The sequence below is a fragment of the Oncorhynchus mykiss genome, chromosome 12 (genome assembly GCF_013265735.2).
Source record: "Oncorhynchus mykiss isolate Arlee chromosome 12, USDA_OmykA_1.1, whole genome shotgun sequence".
Taxonomy (NCBI): Eukaryota; Metazoa; Chordata; class Actinopteri; order Salmoniformes; family Salmonidae; genus Oncorhynchus; species Oncorhynchus mykiss.
The window spans coordinates 56,366,430-56,381,561 of record NC_048576.1 but is presented as its reverse complement, the minus strand read 5'-3'; the positions used below and the strand labels follow the sequence as shown (position 1 = coordinate 56,381,561).

The following is a 15,132-nucleotide window of genomic DNA, read 5'->3' as shown; positions in this document are numbered from 1 at the left end:
TGTGAGACAAGCTGTCCTTTTCCCCTTTTCTGTCACTAGGGTCTCTTTCCCCAAAAAGGGCAGTACACACTCTGTAGTCACCTTACATATCACACAAGGATTACATACCCTCAGGCCAAACTAAATTATTAAATTTAGAGCATTAATGTATTATTTAGGAATACTCAATTATATATTTGTTTTGTGTTTCAACCGACTCTCAACAACAGCAGTAACTAACTCCCATAAGGCATATTCCTGGCACTTGCTTCAGAGGCAAAATTACCATGGGAGAGCTGGGTGAATTCCACAATGTAGAGGCCTTTTGATGCCACCCTGGTGTTACTGCTATGTGTACATTTAATATTTAAACAGCAAAAGCCATAATTGTAAACTAACAAGACACTGTTTAGTAAAATGGCATTCCAAAGCAAAGTTGTTCTTTCCCTATGTAATCTAATGATCTCCCGAGTTGGTAGTGCTCGTGCTCACCTCTCTTTTAATTACTTTTAACAACACACTGTAAGAGCTCAGCATTCTATCTGTTGCTTGGATATGAAATAGAGCATTCGTATCCAAGTGAATAATGCAGATCTTGAACATTATAGCCTTGTAGGAGTGTTTGTGACATCAGTCATTGTAGTTTCAATTGAACAAATCAAGTGTCCATTGAACACTTCAATTGTAAAACATCCATTATATTATTTGGGGATTAAAAAAAATCTATTTTCAACTAAGAACATAAAGTGATAATCACTTGTGCGTGTGTTGCTGACGACAGGCATCAAACCTTTTACCGTCTGCACAACTCTAGATGACAGTATAGCCCAGTGAGCTAAAGCCAAGACATTGGCTCTTGGAGCTAACACAGGTCTTCAGGTCTGAGTTAAGGTTATACTCTTCATGGAGGAGTGGTTCAGTGAACCATCTCTGATACATATGAAGTGACAGTGGTACCTTGCATTCCTCCTCCTACTCATCTCATTAGTCATTCTATATTGTCCAGTACCATGGTGACATTCCTGTTGAGGTGACATCCACACTCACCCTCAACTGTCTCCAAACACATTCACAAGTCAAACCATATTCCTTCTTACCACATAGTGTTTGTGTTCTAACCAATACACTGAAATGTTCATATTTCAGAAATATTCATCTTATTGTACGCATTGTGAATTTAACAATGGCTGACTCTATGCTTGTGAAATTCTGTGATTCATTGTGGCGGTGAAAATGCCATCTTTACTCTGCACTACTATATTGCTGTATTTACGATATCTACATTTTCATCTAGAATCCAAGGTGAGGAAATGTGTTTGGATGACACTGCATCTTGCATAATGTGTTATGAATACCACAAAACAACATGCCATGGATGTAAGCGCAATGCATGGGCTTTACTCCCGCCCCCTACTGCAAACTGTGCCCACAGCACATAGCAGAACTGATTTAAACAGCGTTTAATTTCTCAGGTTTGTAATGCATTGTCATTCTGCATTTTATAGATGCTGTGTATGCACAATGCATTCATAATTGATTAATTTCCTGGTTTCCCACTGTAGTTTGTGGAAAATAGAGAAGTACGTTAACATTAATCGTTCATGTGCTCTTTGCTGTGAGTTTGCAATGTATAGAATTGCGCAGTAGATGCTCATGACAACAATGTTGTTTTAAGATGTTGCTTTAGTGCTAGCATGGAAACATTGTAAACTCTGGGATGTGGATACAGATATGTAAGAGATGAACAACTCAGTCTTTTTTTTTATCAGAGGCCTCTCACAAATCCAGTGTGAATGAGAGAGAGACTTCACTTGGACTAGACTATTTTATTTAACCGTTGAAGCAAGTGATGTCTTTGTATTTGCCATTCCATTCAAACATTCCATATAGCCTGTGCTGATTGCCACGCACACCTCAATTGCTAATCAGTGGTGGGAAAGGTACCCGATTGTTATGCTTGAGTAAAAGTAAAGATACCCGAATAGAAAATGACTTGAGTAAAAGTGAGTCACCCAATAAAATACTACTTTAGTAAAAGTATTTGTTTTTTAAATATACTTCATTATCAAAAATAAATGTAATTGCTCAAATATATTTAAGTATCAAAAGTAAAAGCAAAAGTTTAAACGATTTAAAATTCCCTATTGTTATGCAAACCGGACGACATAATTTTATTGTTTATATTTTTCCAACACTTACAAACGAAGCATGTGTGTTTAGTGAGTCTGCCAGATCAGAGGCAGTAGGGATGACCAGGGATGTTCTCTTGACAAGCGTATAATTGACAATTTTCCTGTCCTGCTAAGCATTCAAAATGTAAGGAATACTTTTGGGTGTCAAGGAAAATGTATGGCGTAAAGAGTACATTATTTTCTTTAGGAATCTAGTGAAGTAAAACAAAACAAAAATCCAAAATCTAAATAGTAAAGTACAGATACCCCAGAAAACTACTAAATATTTTTTACTTAAGTATTTTACACCACTGCTGATAATTGTCTGCTGATAATTGTGTTCTCCTTGGTTGTGCAGACTGACACAGGTGCACATGCTTTTACCTAGTAAAGGAACATGCATTTTTAACCTGTTTCAGACGTGTTTGGAGAGTTGTCCTGCCAAGGGGATGTTTTACTACCTATGGTTTTACTTTTGCTCTGCAGTTTTAAGTAATGTTGAACCTCTTTGTATCACTGTATTGTCCCGTGTCGCTTAGTTGGTATAGTGTGCTACTTGCAACGTCAGCGGTATGGGTTTGATTTAGTTGGTAGAGCATGGTGCTTTCAATGCCAGGGTTGTGGGTTCGATTCCCACTGGGGGAAAGTATGAACATATATGCACTCATTACTGTAAATTGCTCGGGATAAGACCGTCTACTAAATTATAAACAAATATATTGTTTTAAGCCTTTCAAGTGTTCGAATAAACAGGATCAATTGTTTCTTCCGTTTGCAAAAACCTACAGTATGGCGCCAAATCTGCCGATCTAAACAGAAAAACAAATATTATGCTGTCCAAAAAGATATATTCTCTGTCGGTGTCTCTCCCACGATCCAAAGTCATAAGGCTCCAGACAAGAGAACAATAGTGGGTTCAAACAAGGCTGTAATGAGGTTATTATCAGGGCAATCACGCAGCATTCTACGGCGCCCATTATTTTCAGATGTCCTTGAATAGTGCGCGCAGAGTTGATCTCGGTTGCCAGTGAAGACAATCCGACGTCTTGTTTTCTTATTTCTGCTCCAGCAGCAGAATTTAAACACTTTGTCCTATATGCTATTATGTGACAGAGCAGGTGATTGGGCTATACATTTTATAGTCTGCAATAAGCTAATCAAGTGTCAATATTTTTTACTATACTTGTGTACATACATGTATTACAAAAAATAGACAGGTATAGACAGGTAAAGAGCTGCATGCCATAAACGTCTTGGCAACTCCGCTACTTTAACAGCTACAAAAGTGGTCCAGTCTGGGCAAGGGATTTGGGCATTCCCAGTGCTGTGCCAATTCATTTACGCGTCATTTTCAGTGTATGAATACGGTGCTAGAATGATAAAACCATCGTTCCCTCCCATTTCATACGGATATAATAATTGAAACTCCGCAGACTATATCTAATCTAGGTAGGGCTCTCAGTCGGTCCGTTTATTGGCATGGTTATTCTTCTTAGGTCTGCGTGCACAGCAGAGTCAGCGAAAGAGAGTGCCACCATAGGGAGAGAGCGGTTCTGAAGCTGCTATGAGACCAGGCTGCGCTACAGTTCTGCAAATTCAGTTTGTCTATTACAACTATGGATGCATTGTGAGTCAGTGAACTGACAGAGCCTTGTGAGAAACAGAAGCAGACCTTTTGGAATTTGTCTCTTTGTTCGTCGCCAATGCAAAAGGAAATATGCAGCGAAGCTTTACCTTGGTCTTTGTCAGTTTTTGTGTTGGGTTTTGCTATGGGTCAAGTTTCCCAAGTAATATCAATATAGGTGAGTATTATCAACACGGAATGCTAATTATATCACTACTGCATCCTGTTAGTTTGATATCTAAACTGCTGCGTATTTCCAAAGTTGCATGATAGTCTCCATACGTCAAATGTTGTAATACATTCAAATATTCGTTGTATGATGACAGTTGATGTGAACCTACTTTCAACCTTGTCTTCAATGATTGTCTTTGTCTTGCTAACAGGGGGATTGTTCCCAAAGGGCTCCCATGAAAATGAGGTTTTTCATTTTGCACTCTCCCATCACCAGGATATCCCCAGACTGGTACCACAAGTGGACATGGTCGACACCGCAAGTAGCTTTGCTATGACATATGCATGTAAGTTTAGCCTTTATCCCCCGAATGAAGATTACATGTGATTGCAGTGTTCCCATTTTGATGACAGTGTTCAAGGTGTTCAAATGCTGTCTGGATTGCATTAACATCTGTTGCTTTAATACATGTCAAAGATCATGTCATTCACCCCTTCTACATTCTGACATTTTGATTTTAGAGGTAGGAAATGATCCTACCTAGGCACACATACCTCCATAAATCTGCAGTTTTCTGATAGATTAAAACAGTTTAATGCACCATTATGTTGGCATCATGCAACTACTTTTTTTGTCTTTCATTTTGTCTAAGGAAGCTGCCCAACAGTTAATGGGCATTAAGGGCGCCAGAAACTACTAAGAGATGTTCTTTTATTAATCATTTCAGTCATGAAATGTGTCATCCAACAGGGGGAGTTGAGCTGTATCAGGGGGGAATGATGTGCAACAGCACTATCAGGGAACCATCATTTACAAAATATGAGAAGCAAATTATCTGAAAAATGACACAACCTACTCAATTGAGTAGCCTATAATAAAAACATTTCAGGCTGTCTTCCTAAGTTTCCTCAAGCTTCCAAGAATGTTAACCTCAGCCCTGTCTACATAAAAGGCATTAGACTACTAGACAGTGGCTTTTGTGTCCAGGGCTCTTGTTATAAGAGATCAGTGATTCATTATTGTTCCTATCAATGCCTCCTGATTCAAGACATTAGTGTGAGCTGTTCAGGACATCAGGATTTGCTTTAGGAAGGGAGAAGCTGTGTTTTTATCAGTTGATTTAAATGGTCAATGTCGATCTAGATGATGTACTGTACATGTAAATAAACTGGGCTATATAGGTTACGTGTATGTATTGTACATTTTAATAGACTGGACTATCTTGATTCTGTACTTTACATTTAAATAGACTGGACTATCTAGATTCTGTATTGTGCGTTTTAAAAAGGCGTAGACTATGTAGGTTATGCACTGTAAATGACCTTTTTTTCTTCGGATAGCACAATTGATCGTAGTCATGATCAAAGTCATACTGATACTGGGCTGTATTATAAGACAGGAGACAACCTATTGATGGATTTCACGGTCGCGCCACTCTATTGTGATGGACGTTCTCAGCCCGACTGACTCCCATTCTGACTGTGCTGCCCCAGGCATTCTCAATGGGGGCCAATGATGATTTTGTCTTAAGTACACTATAGTGTCAAATCAAATCAAAATCAAATCAAATCAAATTTTATTTGTCACATACACATGGTTAGCAGATGTTAATGCGAGTGTAGCGAAATGCTTGTGCTTCTAGTTCTGACAATGCAGTAATAACAAGTAATCTAACTAACAATTCCAAAACTACTGTCTTGTACACAGTGTAAGGGGATAAAGAATATGTACATGAGGATATATGAATGAGTGATGGTACAGAGCAGCATAGGCAAGATACAGTAGATGGTATCGGGTACAGTATGTACAAATGAGATGAGTATGTAAACAAAGTGGCATAGTATAGTATAAAGTGGCTAGTGATACATGTATTACATAAGGATACCGTCGATGATATAGAGTACAGTATATACGTATGCATATGAGATGAATAATGTAGGGTAAGTAACATTTATATAAGGTAGCATTGTTTAAAGTGGCTAGTGATATATTTACATCATTTCCCATCAATTCCCATTATTAAAGTGGCTGGAGTTGAGTCAGTGTCAGTGTGTTGGCAGCAGCCACTCAGTGTTAGTGGTGGCTGTTTAACAGTCTGATGGCCTTGAGATAGAAGCTGTTTTTCAGTCTCTCGGTCCCAGCTTTGATGCACCTGTACTGACCTCGCCTTCTGGATGATAGCGGGGTGAACAGGCAGTGGCTCGGGTGGTTGATGTCCTTGATGATCTTTATGGCCTTCCTGTGACATCGGGTGGTGTAGGTGTCCTGGAGGGCAGGTAGTTTGCCCCCGGTGATGCGTTGTGCAGACCTCACTACCCTCTGGAGAGCCTTACGGTTGAGGGCGGTGCAGTTGCCATACCAGGCGGTGATACAGCCCGCCAGGATGCTCTCGATTGTGCATCTGTAGAAGTTTGTGAGTGCTTTTGGTGACAAGCCGAATTTCTTCAGCCTCCTGAGGTTGAAGAGGCGCTGCTGCGCCTTCTTCACGATGCTATCTGTGTGAGTGGACCAATTCAGTTTGTCTGTGATGTGTATGCCGAGGAACTTAAAACTTGCTACCCTATCCACTACTGTTCCATCGATGTGGATAGGGGGGTGTTCCCTCTGCTGTTTCCTGAAGTCCACAATCATCTCCTTAGTTTTGTTGACGTTGAGTGTGAGGTTGTTTTCCTGACACCACACTCCGAGGGCCCTCACCTCCTCCCTGTAGGCCGTCTCATCGTTGTTGGTAATCAAGCCTACCACTGTTGTGTCGTCCGCAAACTTGATGATTGAGTTGGAGGCGTGCGTGGCCACGCAGTCGTGGGTGAACAGTGTCTTGGGAATACAAGGATATTTTTTTAAGAAAGCAAACCATTAGTAGGAAACCCTTTTGTCATCATTTATGATACTGTCAGATTTACTTTAGACAGATGACTACGTGGTCATAATCTAGCAACCATCATCATAAAAAAACATAATTTAATTGCCCAGGGTGAGTGAAACGAATGACAAGACATGGAGAGTCATAATAACAGTTACAATTATAACTGTATAGTAGAATAATAATAACATCCAATTATTATATTAGAACCATTAACTAGGCTACCAATAACTCAGAGAAACCACTTGATGCCTACCATGGTGAAGGATTAATGCGGAATGCATTGAGGTTATTCAGGCTAATGTGACTGCATGCATCACAAACACGTTCACACACATCTTCAGCCAGGGTCTCAGGAAGTGCAGACACAGCTGCCTGCTTTTCCGAGGCAGCACAGTATCACTCACCTTGTAGAGAGCTTGGACACACATGGTAAATGGAGTATGTGGACTCTTGACAGTCTTTTGTGCCACACATGACCTAAGGTGTCCCACATAGCTACATATCTTAAAGGGATATTTCAGGATTTTGGCAATTCCCCAGAGTCAGATGAACTTGTGGACAAAACTAGATCTACCTTCCTACTGGATGCAGAGTCATCAAAATGGTATCCATGGGTTCATCTGATTCTGGGGAAGTAGAATTGACCAATATCTAATTAGAAATGCGCATATTTGCAGCACATTTTTTTTTCTGGAAACATGAATGAAGTCGGCAAAATATTTTGGTTTGGTTTTGTTAATACACTCCAGGACATGTCCAGAGCAGATTGTGGATAAATACTTTTCATCTTTTTATCTGTAAAATACTAAACACATAAAATGTACGTAAGACATAACATTTATGTAAAATGCATTTTTGGTGCATTTTTCCAAAGAAAAAATGTACAACATATTAACAATTTCCTATGGGCAGGTCTGGATAATATAGCTAAGCATAACCACACAAAATGTGAAATGTGGTGAATGCAGATTATTCAGAAGCTGAGAAAAATGAATTGCCGTGTGGGAAGAGTCTATCTTTCGGAAAATTGCAGTTAAAGACAAGTACACTGAAATAAGACTACCAAATGCCAAACACCGATCTCTTCAAAGTAAGTTAGTAAATATAGTCCAGTTTGTAACATTCTGTATGAAATGGGCTTTTAAATTATGTGTAATTCAATGTAGAGAGCTTGTACATTTTAAAGTGGTTAAAATGTAAAAAAAATATGTTTATTTTTTGAAAATACTAATATGAACGGACCAAAATACCAACAAATCTCAAAATTGATAGTTCGATGCAAAAATGACATTACAGCCTGGTCTTAAAGACCTATAAGGTATTCAAACATTTCTATTAGTACTTGATATTTACTCTCTGACCACCTAAAGCTAACCACCACAAGTGTATAGGTTGAAGCCATAATGTCATGCCCTGTATCCAGACATCAGGCCTATAGAGGGCAATGTCGGGGCATAGACAAAATAAGTGGTGATGGCTACAGTGTATTCTAGTCCAGTAAAACCAAGTGCTGTTTATTCAAAAGACTGGTTTTCCAGTGAAAAGGTTGAGAAAAACCAATTTCAATGACTAGATATACTAGTTCACTAATCAATCGAGTCTAGAATTGTCATTCATTTTGTAGGCACAAACAGATAAAGATGGACAAAGTTGAATGGAATAGGATTTGCCAGTCATCCCAAACCGCTATCTGTATGATCTATCAGTGCTGGAGTATTTTTTTGTTGAATTATACATTGTGCTAGAAGCTAATCCTCATTGAGTGAAGAAGTTTCCTAAGTAAGTCCATGGGTCAGACTAGAAGTTTGCCCACTTTGGGGTGGCAAAGATTTGATGGTATTAAATTGTTCCCCACAAGCCCCTGATCCAATTGATATATGATAACCTCTCTAAAAAGGTAGCTTATCTGTTTTTCATATTTATATATGTCTTGTTGTGTGGGAGTCTATGCAATTGAATGTTCAAAGGCAGATTTTTGATAAAGGATTGTTGAGACAAGTTGGAACGTTCACATGCTCATTGAAAATGAGTTTCTCAAAAAACAATGCCCGAACATTCTATTGGATCTCATCTTAAGACCAGGTACCACAGGCTAAAATTACATTTTGAGATTTGGGTATTTTGGTGTATTAAAATTAGTTTATTCAAAAAGTCATATCATACTACCGTCATCAAATTGTGATGAATTGTAATGACTTTTAAAAGGCCATTTCATATAAAATGTTACAAACTGGAATATATGTAGTAACTTACTTCAAAGAGATGGTGATTGGTTCTAAATAGGTGTCTGGGGATTGGTAGTGTACTTGTCTTTAACTGCCCTTTTCCACACACTAACTAATTTTTATGCCTCAGAAGCATCTGTGTTGTTATCCTCAGACGCATTCTCCAGATTAATACATAGGGAATTGTTGATATGTTTTCAAACTTTTATTCTAGATAACATTTTCTTGTAAAAAAATTGTCAAAAATGTATTTTAGGTACCTTTCTGTAGTATTTTACTAAGAAAAATTTAAAAAGGATTGTTTCCACAATCTGCTATGTAGAAGTACCGTCCTGGACTGTCTTAACAAAATGAAACCAAAACATTTAGGCAACTCAATATTAGGATGGTGTTCTTAATGTTTGCTATACTCAGTGTATATATGATTTATTTACACTACCATTCAAAAGTTGGGGTCACTTAAAAATGTCCTTGTTTTTGAAAGAAAAGCACATTTTTGTCCATTAAAATAACATTTAAAAAACATTTATCAGAAATACAGTGGAGACATCGTTAATGTTTTAAATGACTATTGTAGCTGGAAACGGTAGATTTTTAATGGAATATCTACATAGGTGTACAGAGGCTCATTATCAGCAACCATCACTCCTGTGTTCCAATGGCACATAGTGTTAGCGAATCTAAGTTTATCATTTTAAAAGGCTAATTGATCATTAGAAAACCCTTTTGCAAGCATGTTAGTACAGCTGAAAACTGTTGTTCTGATTAAATAAGCAATAAAACTGTCCTTCTTTAGACTAGTTGGGCATCTGGAGCATCAGCATTTGTGGGTTCAATTACAGGCTCAAAATGGCCAGAAAACAAAACTTGTTCTGAGAAATGAAGGCTATTCCATGCAAGAAATTGCCAAGAAACTGAAGATCTCGTACCATGCGGTGTACTTCTCCCTTCACAGAATAGCGCAAACTGGCTCTAATCAGAATAGGAAGAGGAGTGTGAGGCCCCGGTGCACAACTGAGCAAGAGGACAAGTACATTAGAGTGTCTAGTTTGAGAAAAGACACCTCACAAGTCCTCAACTGGCATAGTAGTACCCGCAAAACACCAGTCTCAACGTCAACAGTGAAGAGGCAACTCCGTGATGCTGTCCTTCTAGGCAGAGTTCCTCTGTCCAGTGTCTGTGTTCTTTTGCCCAATCTTAATATTTTATTTTTATTGGCCAGTCTGAGATATGGCTTTTTCTTTTCAACTCTGCCTAGAAGGCCACCATCACAGAGTCACCTCTTCACTGTTGACATTGAGACTGGTGTTTTGTGGGTACTATTTAATGAAGCTGCCAGTTGATGACTTGTTAGCCGTCTGTTTCCGGTGACCGGTTTGCTGATTTCAATGTTGTGAATAGAGTGCCCCATGGTGGCGTTGGGGTTATGGTATGGGCAGGCATGAGCTACGGACAACGAACACAATTGCATTTTATCGATGGTGATTTGAATGCACAGAGATACTGTGACAAGATCCTAAAGCCCATTGTCGTGTCATTCATCCACCACCTTCACATCATGTTTCAGCATGATAATGCATGGCCCCATGTCACAAGGATCTGTACACGATTCCTGGAAGCTTAAAATGTCCCAGTTCTTCCATGGCCTGCATACCCACCAGACATGTGACCCATTGAGCAGGTTTGGGATGCTCTGGATCAACGTGTTTGACAGCATGTTCCAGTTCCGCCAGCAACTTCCCGCCAGTTCCCGCCATATCCAGCAACTTTGCACAGCCATTGAAGAGTGGGACAACATTCCACAGGCCATAATCAACAGCCTGATCAACTCTTTGTGAAGGAGATGTGTAACGCTGCATGAGGCAAATGGTGGTCACACCAGATACTGACAGGCTTTCTTTTTTTAAGGTATCTGTGTCCAGATGCATATCTGTATTCCCAATCATAATTCATTCATTTCAATTGACTGATTTCCTTAAATGAACTGTAACTCAGTAAAATCTTTGAAATTCTTGCATGTTGCATTCATATTTTTGTTCAGTATATATGCAGTCAAGGTAGAGTAAAGTCTATGTTCCCATTTAGAAAGCATTTATAGCTAAGCACTTGATATTAATCAATTGTACAGTTTGCCACTGCTCTATAACACCAACATTAAACATCTATATATGAATTCTATGCAGTCAATGTAATTTAATTTATATTTTCCCATTCATAAAGGATTTATGAATAATTGTAAAAGAACAGGGACACAACACAGAATTGTAAAGGAAATATAAACATTTTATATAAATTTTCCAGATAAAACATTTGCTGAGGAGATCGCTGAAAAATCCTACTATAGACATTTTTCAGTTTGACTTTAAACAAATATTCACTGCATTGAAATTCAATTCCTCATTTCAGACTCGTAGCTCGAAAAAACAAATTTAGTGAGTAAAACATACTTACACAGGGTGGTAAAGATAGTTAGCATTTTCCCCTTATTCACTAATGTAGCTAGCTGGAAGCTAGCTAAGCCCCTGGAAATGTCAACATGTCTTCCAACTTGGTCAGTAAACATTACAAAATCATCATAAAACTCATAAAACATTTAGTTAACAATGGTATCTATCTTGCTATTTGAAGACTTACATTGTACTTTTGCACATTACAAACCTTTAACAACATGACAAATTAAGCGACAGAAACATGACATTTTTTTCCATTTTGTCTGCACAGCCACAGAAGGAAAGTGTGCGAGGTCTTTGAAATGTCACTTCCTGGTGTCTTCTCGCTTCTACAAAAATCGTCCATAAAACTAATGAAACATTTAGTTAAAACCTGTTGGTACTAGGGGGCAGTATTTTCATTTTTGGAAAAAAAACTTTCCCATTTTAAACGGGATATTTTGTCAGGACAAGATGCTAGAATATGCATATAATTGACAGCTTTGGATAAAAAACACGTTTTGTATCCAAAACTGTAAAGATATTGTCTGTGAGTATAACAGAACTGATGTTGCAGGCGAAAGCCTGAGAAAAATCCAATCCGGAAGTGCCCCAGGTTTTGAAAGCGCTGCGTTCCAATGAGTCCCTATTCAGCTGTGAATGTGCCATCAATGAGCTTACGCTTTCTACGTATACGTATTCCCCAAGGTGTCTACAGCATTGTGACGTAGTTTTACGCATTTCTGTTGAAGAATAGCCGTAGGCGGCCACATTGCGTAAGTGGTCACATGGTGGCTCCGAGAGAGATTCTCGTGTAAAATACAGAGGTAGCCATTACTCCAATCGGTCCTACTGAAAAACGAATTGTCCCGACGGATATATTATCGAATAAATATTAGAAAAACACCTTGAGCATTGATTATAAACAACGTTTGCCATGTTTCTGTCGATATCACAGAGCTAATTTTGAATATTTTTCGGCGTTGTGGTGACCGCAATTTCCGGGCGATTTCTCAGCCAAACGTGAAGAACAAACGGAGCTATTTCGCCTACAAAAATAATATTTTGGGAAAAAATGAACGTTTGGCTATCTACCTGGGAGTCTCGTGAGTGAAAACATCCGAAGTTCATCAAAGGTAAACTATTTAATTTGATTGCTTTTCTGATTTTCGTGACAAGGTTGCCTGCTGCTAGCATGGCATAATGCTATGCTAGTCTATGATAAACTTACACAAATGCTTGTCTAGCGTTGGCATATTTTGAAAATCTGAGATGACAGGGTGATTAACAAAAGGCTAAGCTGTGTTCCAATATATTTCACTTGTGATTTTCATGAATAGGAAGATTTTCTAGGAAGATTTATGTCCGTTGCGTTATGCTAATTAGTGTCAGGCGATGATTACTCTCCCAGACCCAGGTTTGAGAGTCACAATAAGTTGTTTTGGTTCACAATTCCATGACTGAAAGTGTACGTACCATGGCTTGCAAAAGTATTCACCCCCTTAGCATTTTTCCTATTTAGTTGCCTTACAACCTGGAATTAAAATGTTTTTTTTTTGGGGGGGGGGGCCTGTATCATTTCATTTACACAACATGCCTACCACATTGAAGATGTAAAATATTGTTTATTGTGAAACAAACAAGAAATAAGACAAAAAACGGAAAACTTGAGTATACATAATTATTCACCCGCCCAAAGTCAATACTTTGTAGAGCCACCTTTTGCAGCAATTACAGCTGCAAGTCTCTTAGGGTATATCTCTATAATCTTGGCACATCTAGCCACTGGGAGTTTTGCTCATTCTTCAAGGCAAAACTGCTTTAACTCCTTCAAGGTGGATGGGTTCCGCTTATGTACAGAAATCACAGATTCCACAGATTATCAATAAGATTGAGGTCTGGGCTTTGCCTAGGCCATTCCAATACATTTAAATGTTTTCCCTTAAACCACCAGAGTGTTGCTTTAGAATTACACGTAAGGTCATTGTCCTGCTGAAAGGTGAAGCTCTGTCCCAGTCTGAAATCTCTGGAAGACTGAAACAGGTTTCCCTCAAGAATTTCCTTGTATTTAGCTCCATCCATCATTCCTTCAATTCTGACCAGTTTCCCAGTCCCTGCCGATGAAAAACATCCCCACAGCTTGATGCTGCCACCACCATGCTTCACTGTAGGGATGTTGTTCTCGGGGTGATACGAGGTGTTGGGGTGGCGCCAGACATAGCGTTTTCGCAATTTTAGTCTCATCTGACCAGAGTACCTTCTTCCATGTGTTTGGGGAGTCTCCCACATGCCTTTTGGCGAATACCAAACATGTTTGCTTATTTTTTTCTGGCCACTCTTCTGTACAGCTTAAAGTGGTCCTATGGACAGATATTCAAATCTCCACTGTGGAGCTTTACAGCTTCTTCAGGGATATGTTTGGTCTCTTTGTTGCCTCTCTGATTAATGCCCTCCTTGCCTGGTCCGTGAGATTTGGTGGGCGGCCCTCTCTTGGCAGGTTTTGTTTGTTGTGGTGCCATATTCTTTCCATTTTTTAATAATGGATTTAATGGAGCTCCATGGGATGTTCAACGTTTGATATTTTTTTATAACCCAACCCTGATCTGTACTTCTCCACAACCTTGGCCTGACCTGTTTGGAGAGCCCCTTGGTCTACATAGTGCCACTTGCTTGGTGGTGCTCCTTGCTTAGTGGTGTTGCAGACTCTGGGGCCTTTCAGAACAGGTGTATATTATGTGACTGCCGAAGGTAATTGGTTGCACCAGATCTTACTTAGCAAAGGGGGTGAATACATATGCACGCACCACTTTTTTTTTAAACAAGTAATTTTTAAAATTTCACTTCACCAATTTGGACTATTTTATGTATGTCCATTACATGAAATCCAAGTAAAACTATGTTTACATTACAGGTTTTAATGCAACAAAATATGAAAAACACCAAGGGGGGTGAATACTTTTGCAAGGCACAGGGTGGCTACTTTGAAGAATCTCACATATAAAATATATATTGATTTTTTTAACACTTTTTCTGGTTACTACATGATTCCATATGTGTTATTTCAAAGTGTTGTCTTCACTATTATTCTATAGTATAGAAAATAGTAAAAATAAAGAAAAACCATTAAATGAGTAGGTGTCCAAACTTTTGACTGGTACTGTACATGGTTTAGTGCTACCACTATGTTGAAGCCAAAAGTTTTGGCTATAGGGAAAACTGAGCTGTAACCTACAGTATGTGTGTGTGGTGGAAGTGGTGAACAGCACATTTACAGTACACACCCGTTTCCCCTCATGATAGTGGTGAAAAGTCATAGCTGGAAAGACAATCATGTTAAAGGTCCATGTGTAATACAGAACTAATCCTGTGTGATTACTTTGATATAGCAAGAAATTGTAACCTAAGTGACGTTGGTGTCTCCAAGGAGTTTGTGCCTGTTATGTGAATTGTTTAGCAGGCCCCTGCCTCAATGAACCCATTTAACCTTTTCATGCGCAAGTTCCAAACATCTCTAATGGTCGCCCCAGCGTGAGTTTTTTTTATGCACGTGATGTCAGAATGCACTCACTGTTCCAAAATGTGATTGTTATGCAACAAGACAGTTAACCCACACTGCCCTCAAACCAAGGTATGCTGCCTGCTAGTTATCTATAGGCTGTTTCAACT

General features: G+C 38.9%; 1 protein-coding gene across 6 annotated transcripts in view; it reads left to right on the top strand.

Moving 5' to 3' along the window:
• Nucleotides 1–3,454: 3,454 nt before the first annotated feature.
• The window catches only part of LOC110537819 (glutamate receptor 1), a 94,355-nt gene continuing 82,677 nt past the window's right edge, over nucleotides 3,455–15,132 (top strand). For 2 of the 6 annotated variants that reach the window (XR_005035026.1, XM_036937850.1), the window contains exons 1-2: nucleotides 3,455–3,952; nucleotides 4,158–4,292. Coding sequence is in view for 4 of the 6 variants with exons in the window: in XM_036937850.1 (XP_036793745.1) it covers nucleotides 3,868–3,952; nucleotides 4,158–4,292 (220 nt within the window). In the remaining 2 variants the exon portion in view is untranslated. The remainder of the gene's footprint in view (nucleotides 3,953–4,157; nucleotides 4,293–15,132) is intronic. The other 4 variants (XM_036937848.1, XM_036937847.1, XM_036937849.1 and 1 more) reach the window with 3 other exon arrangements.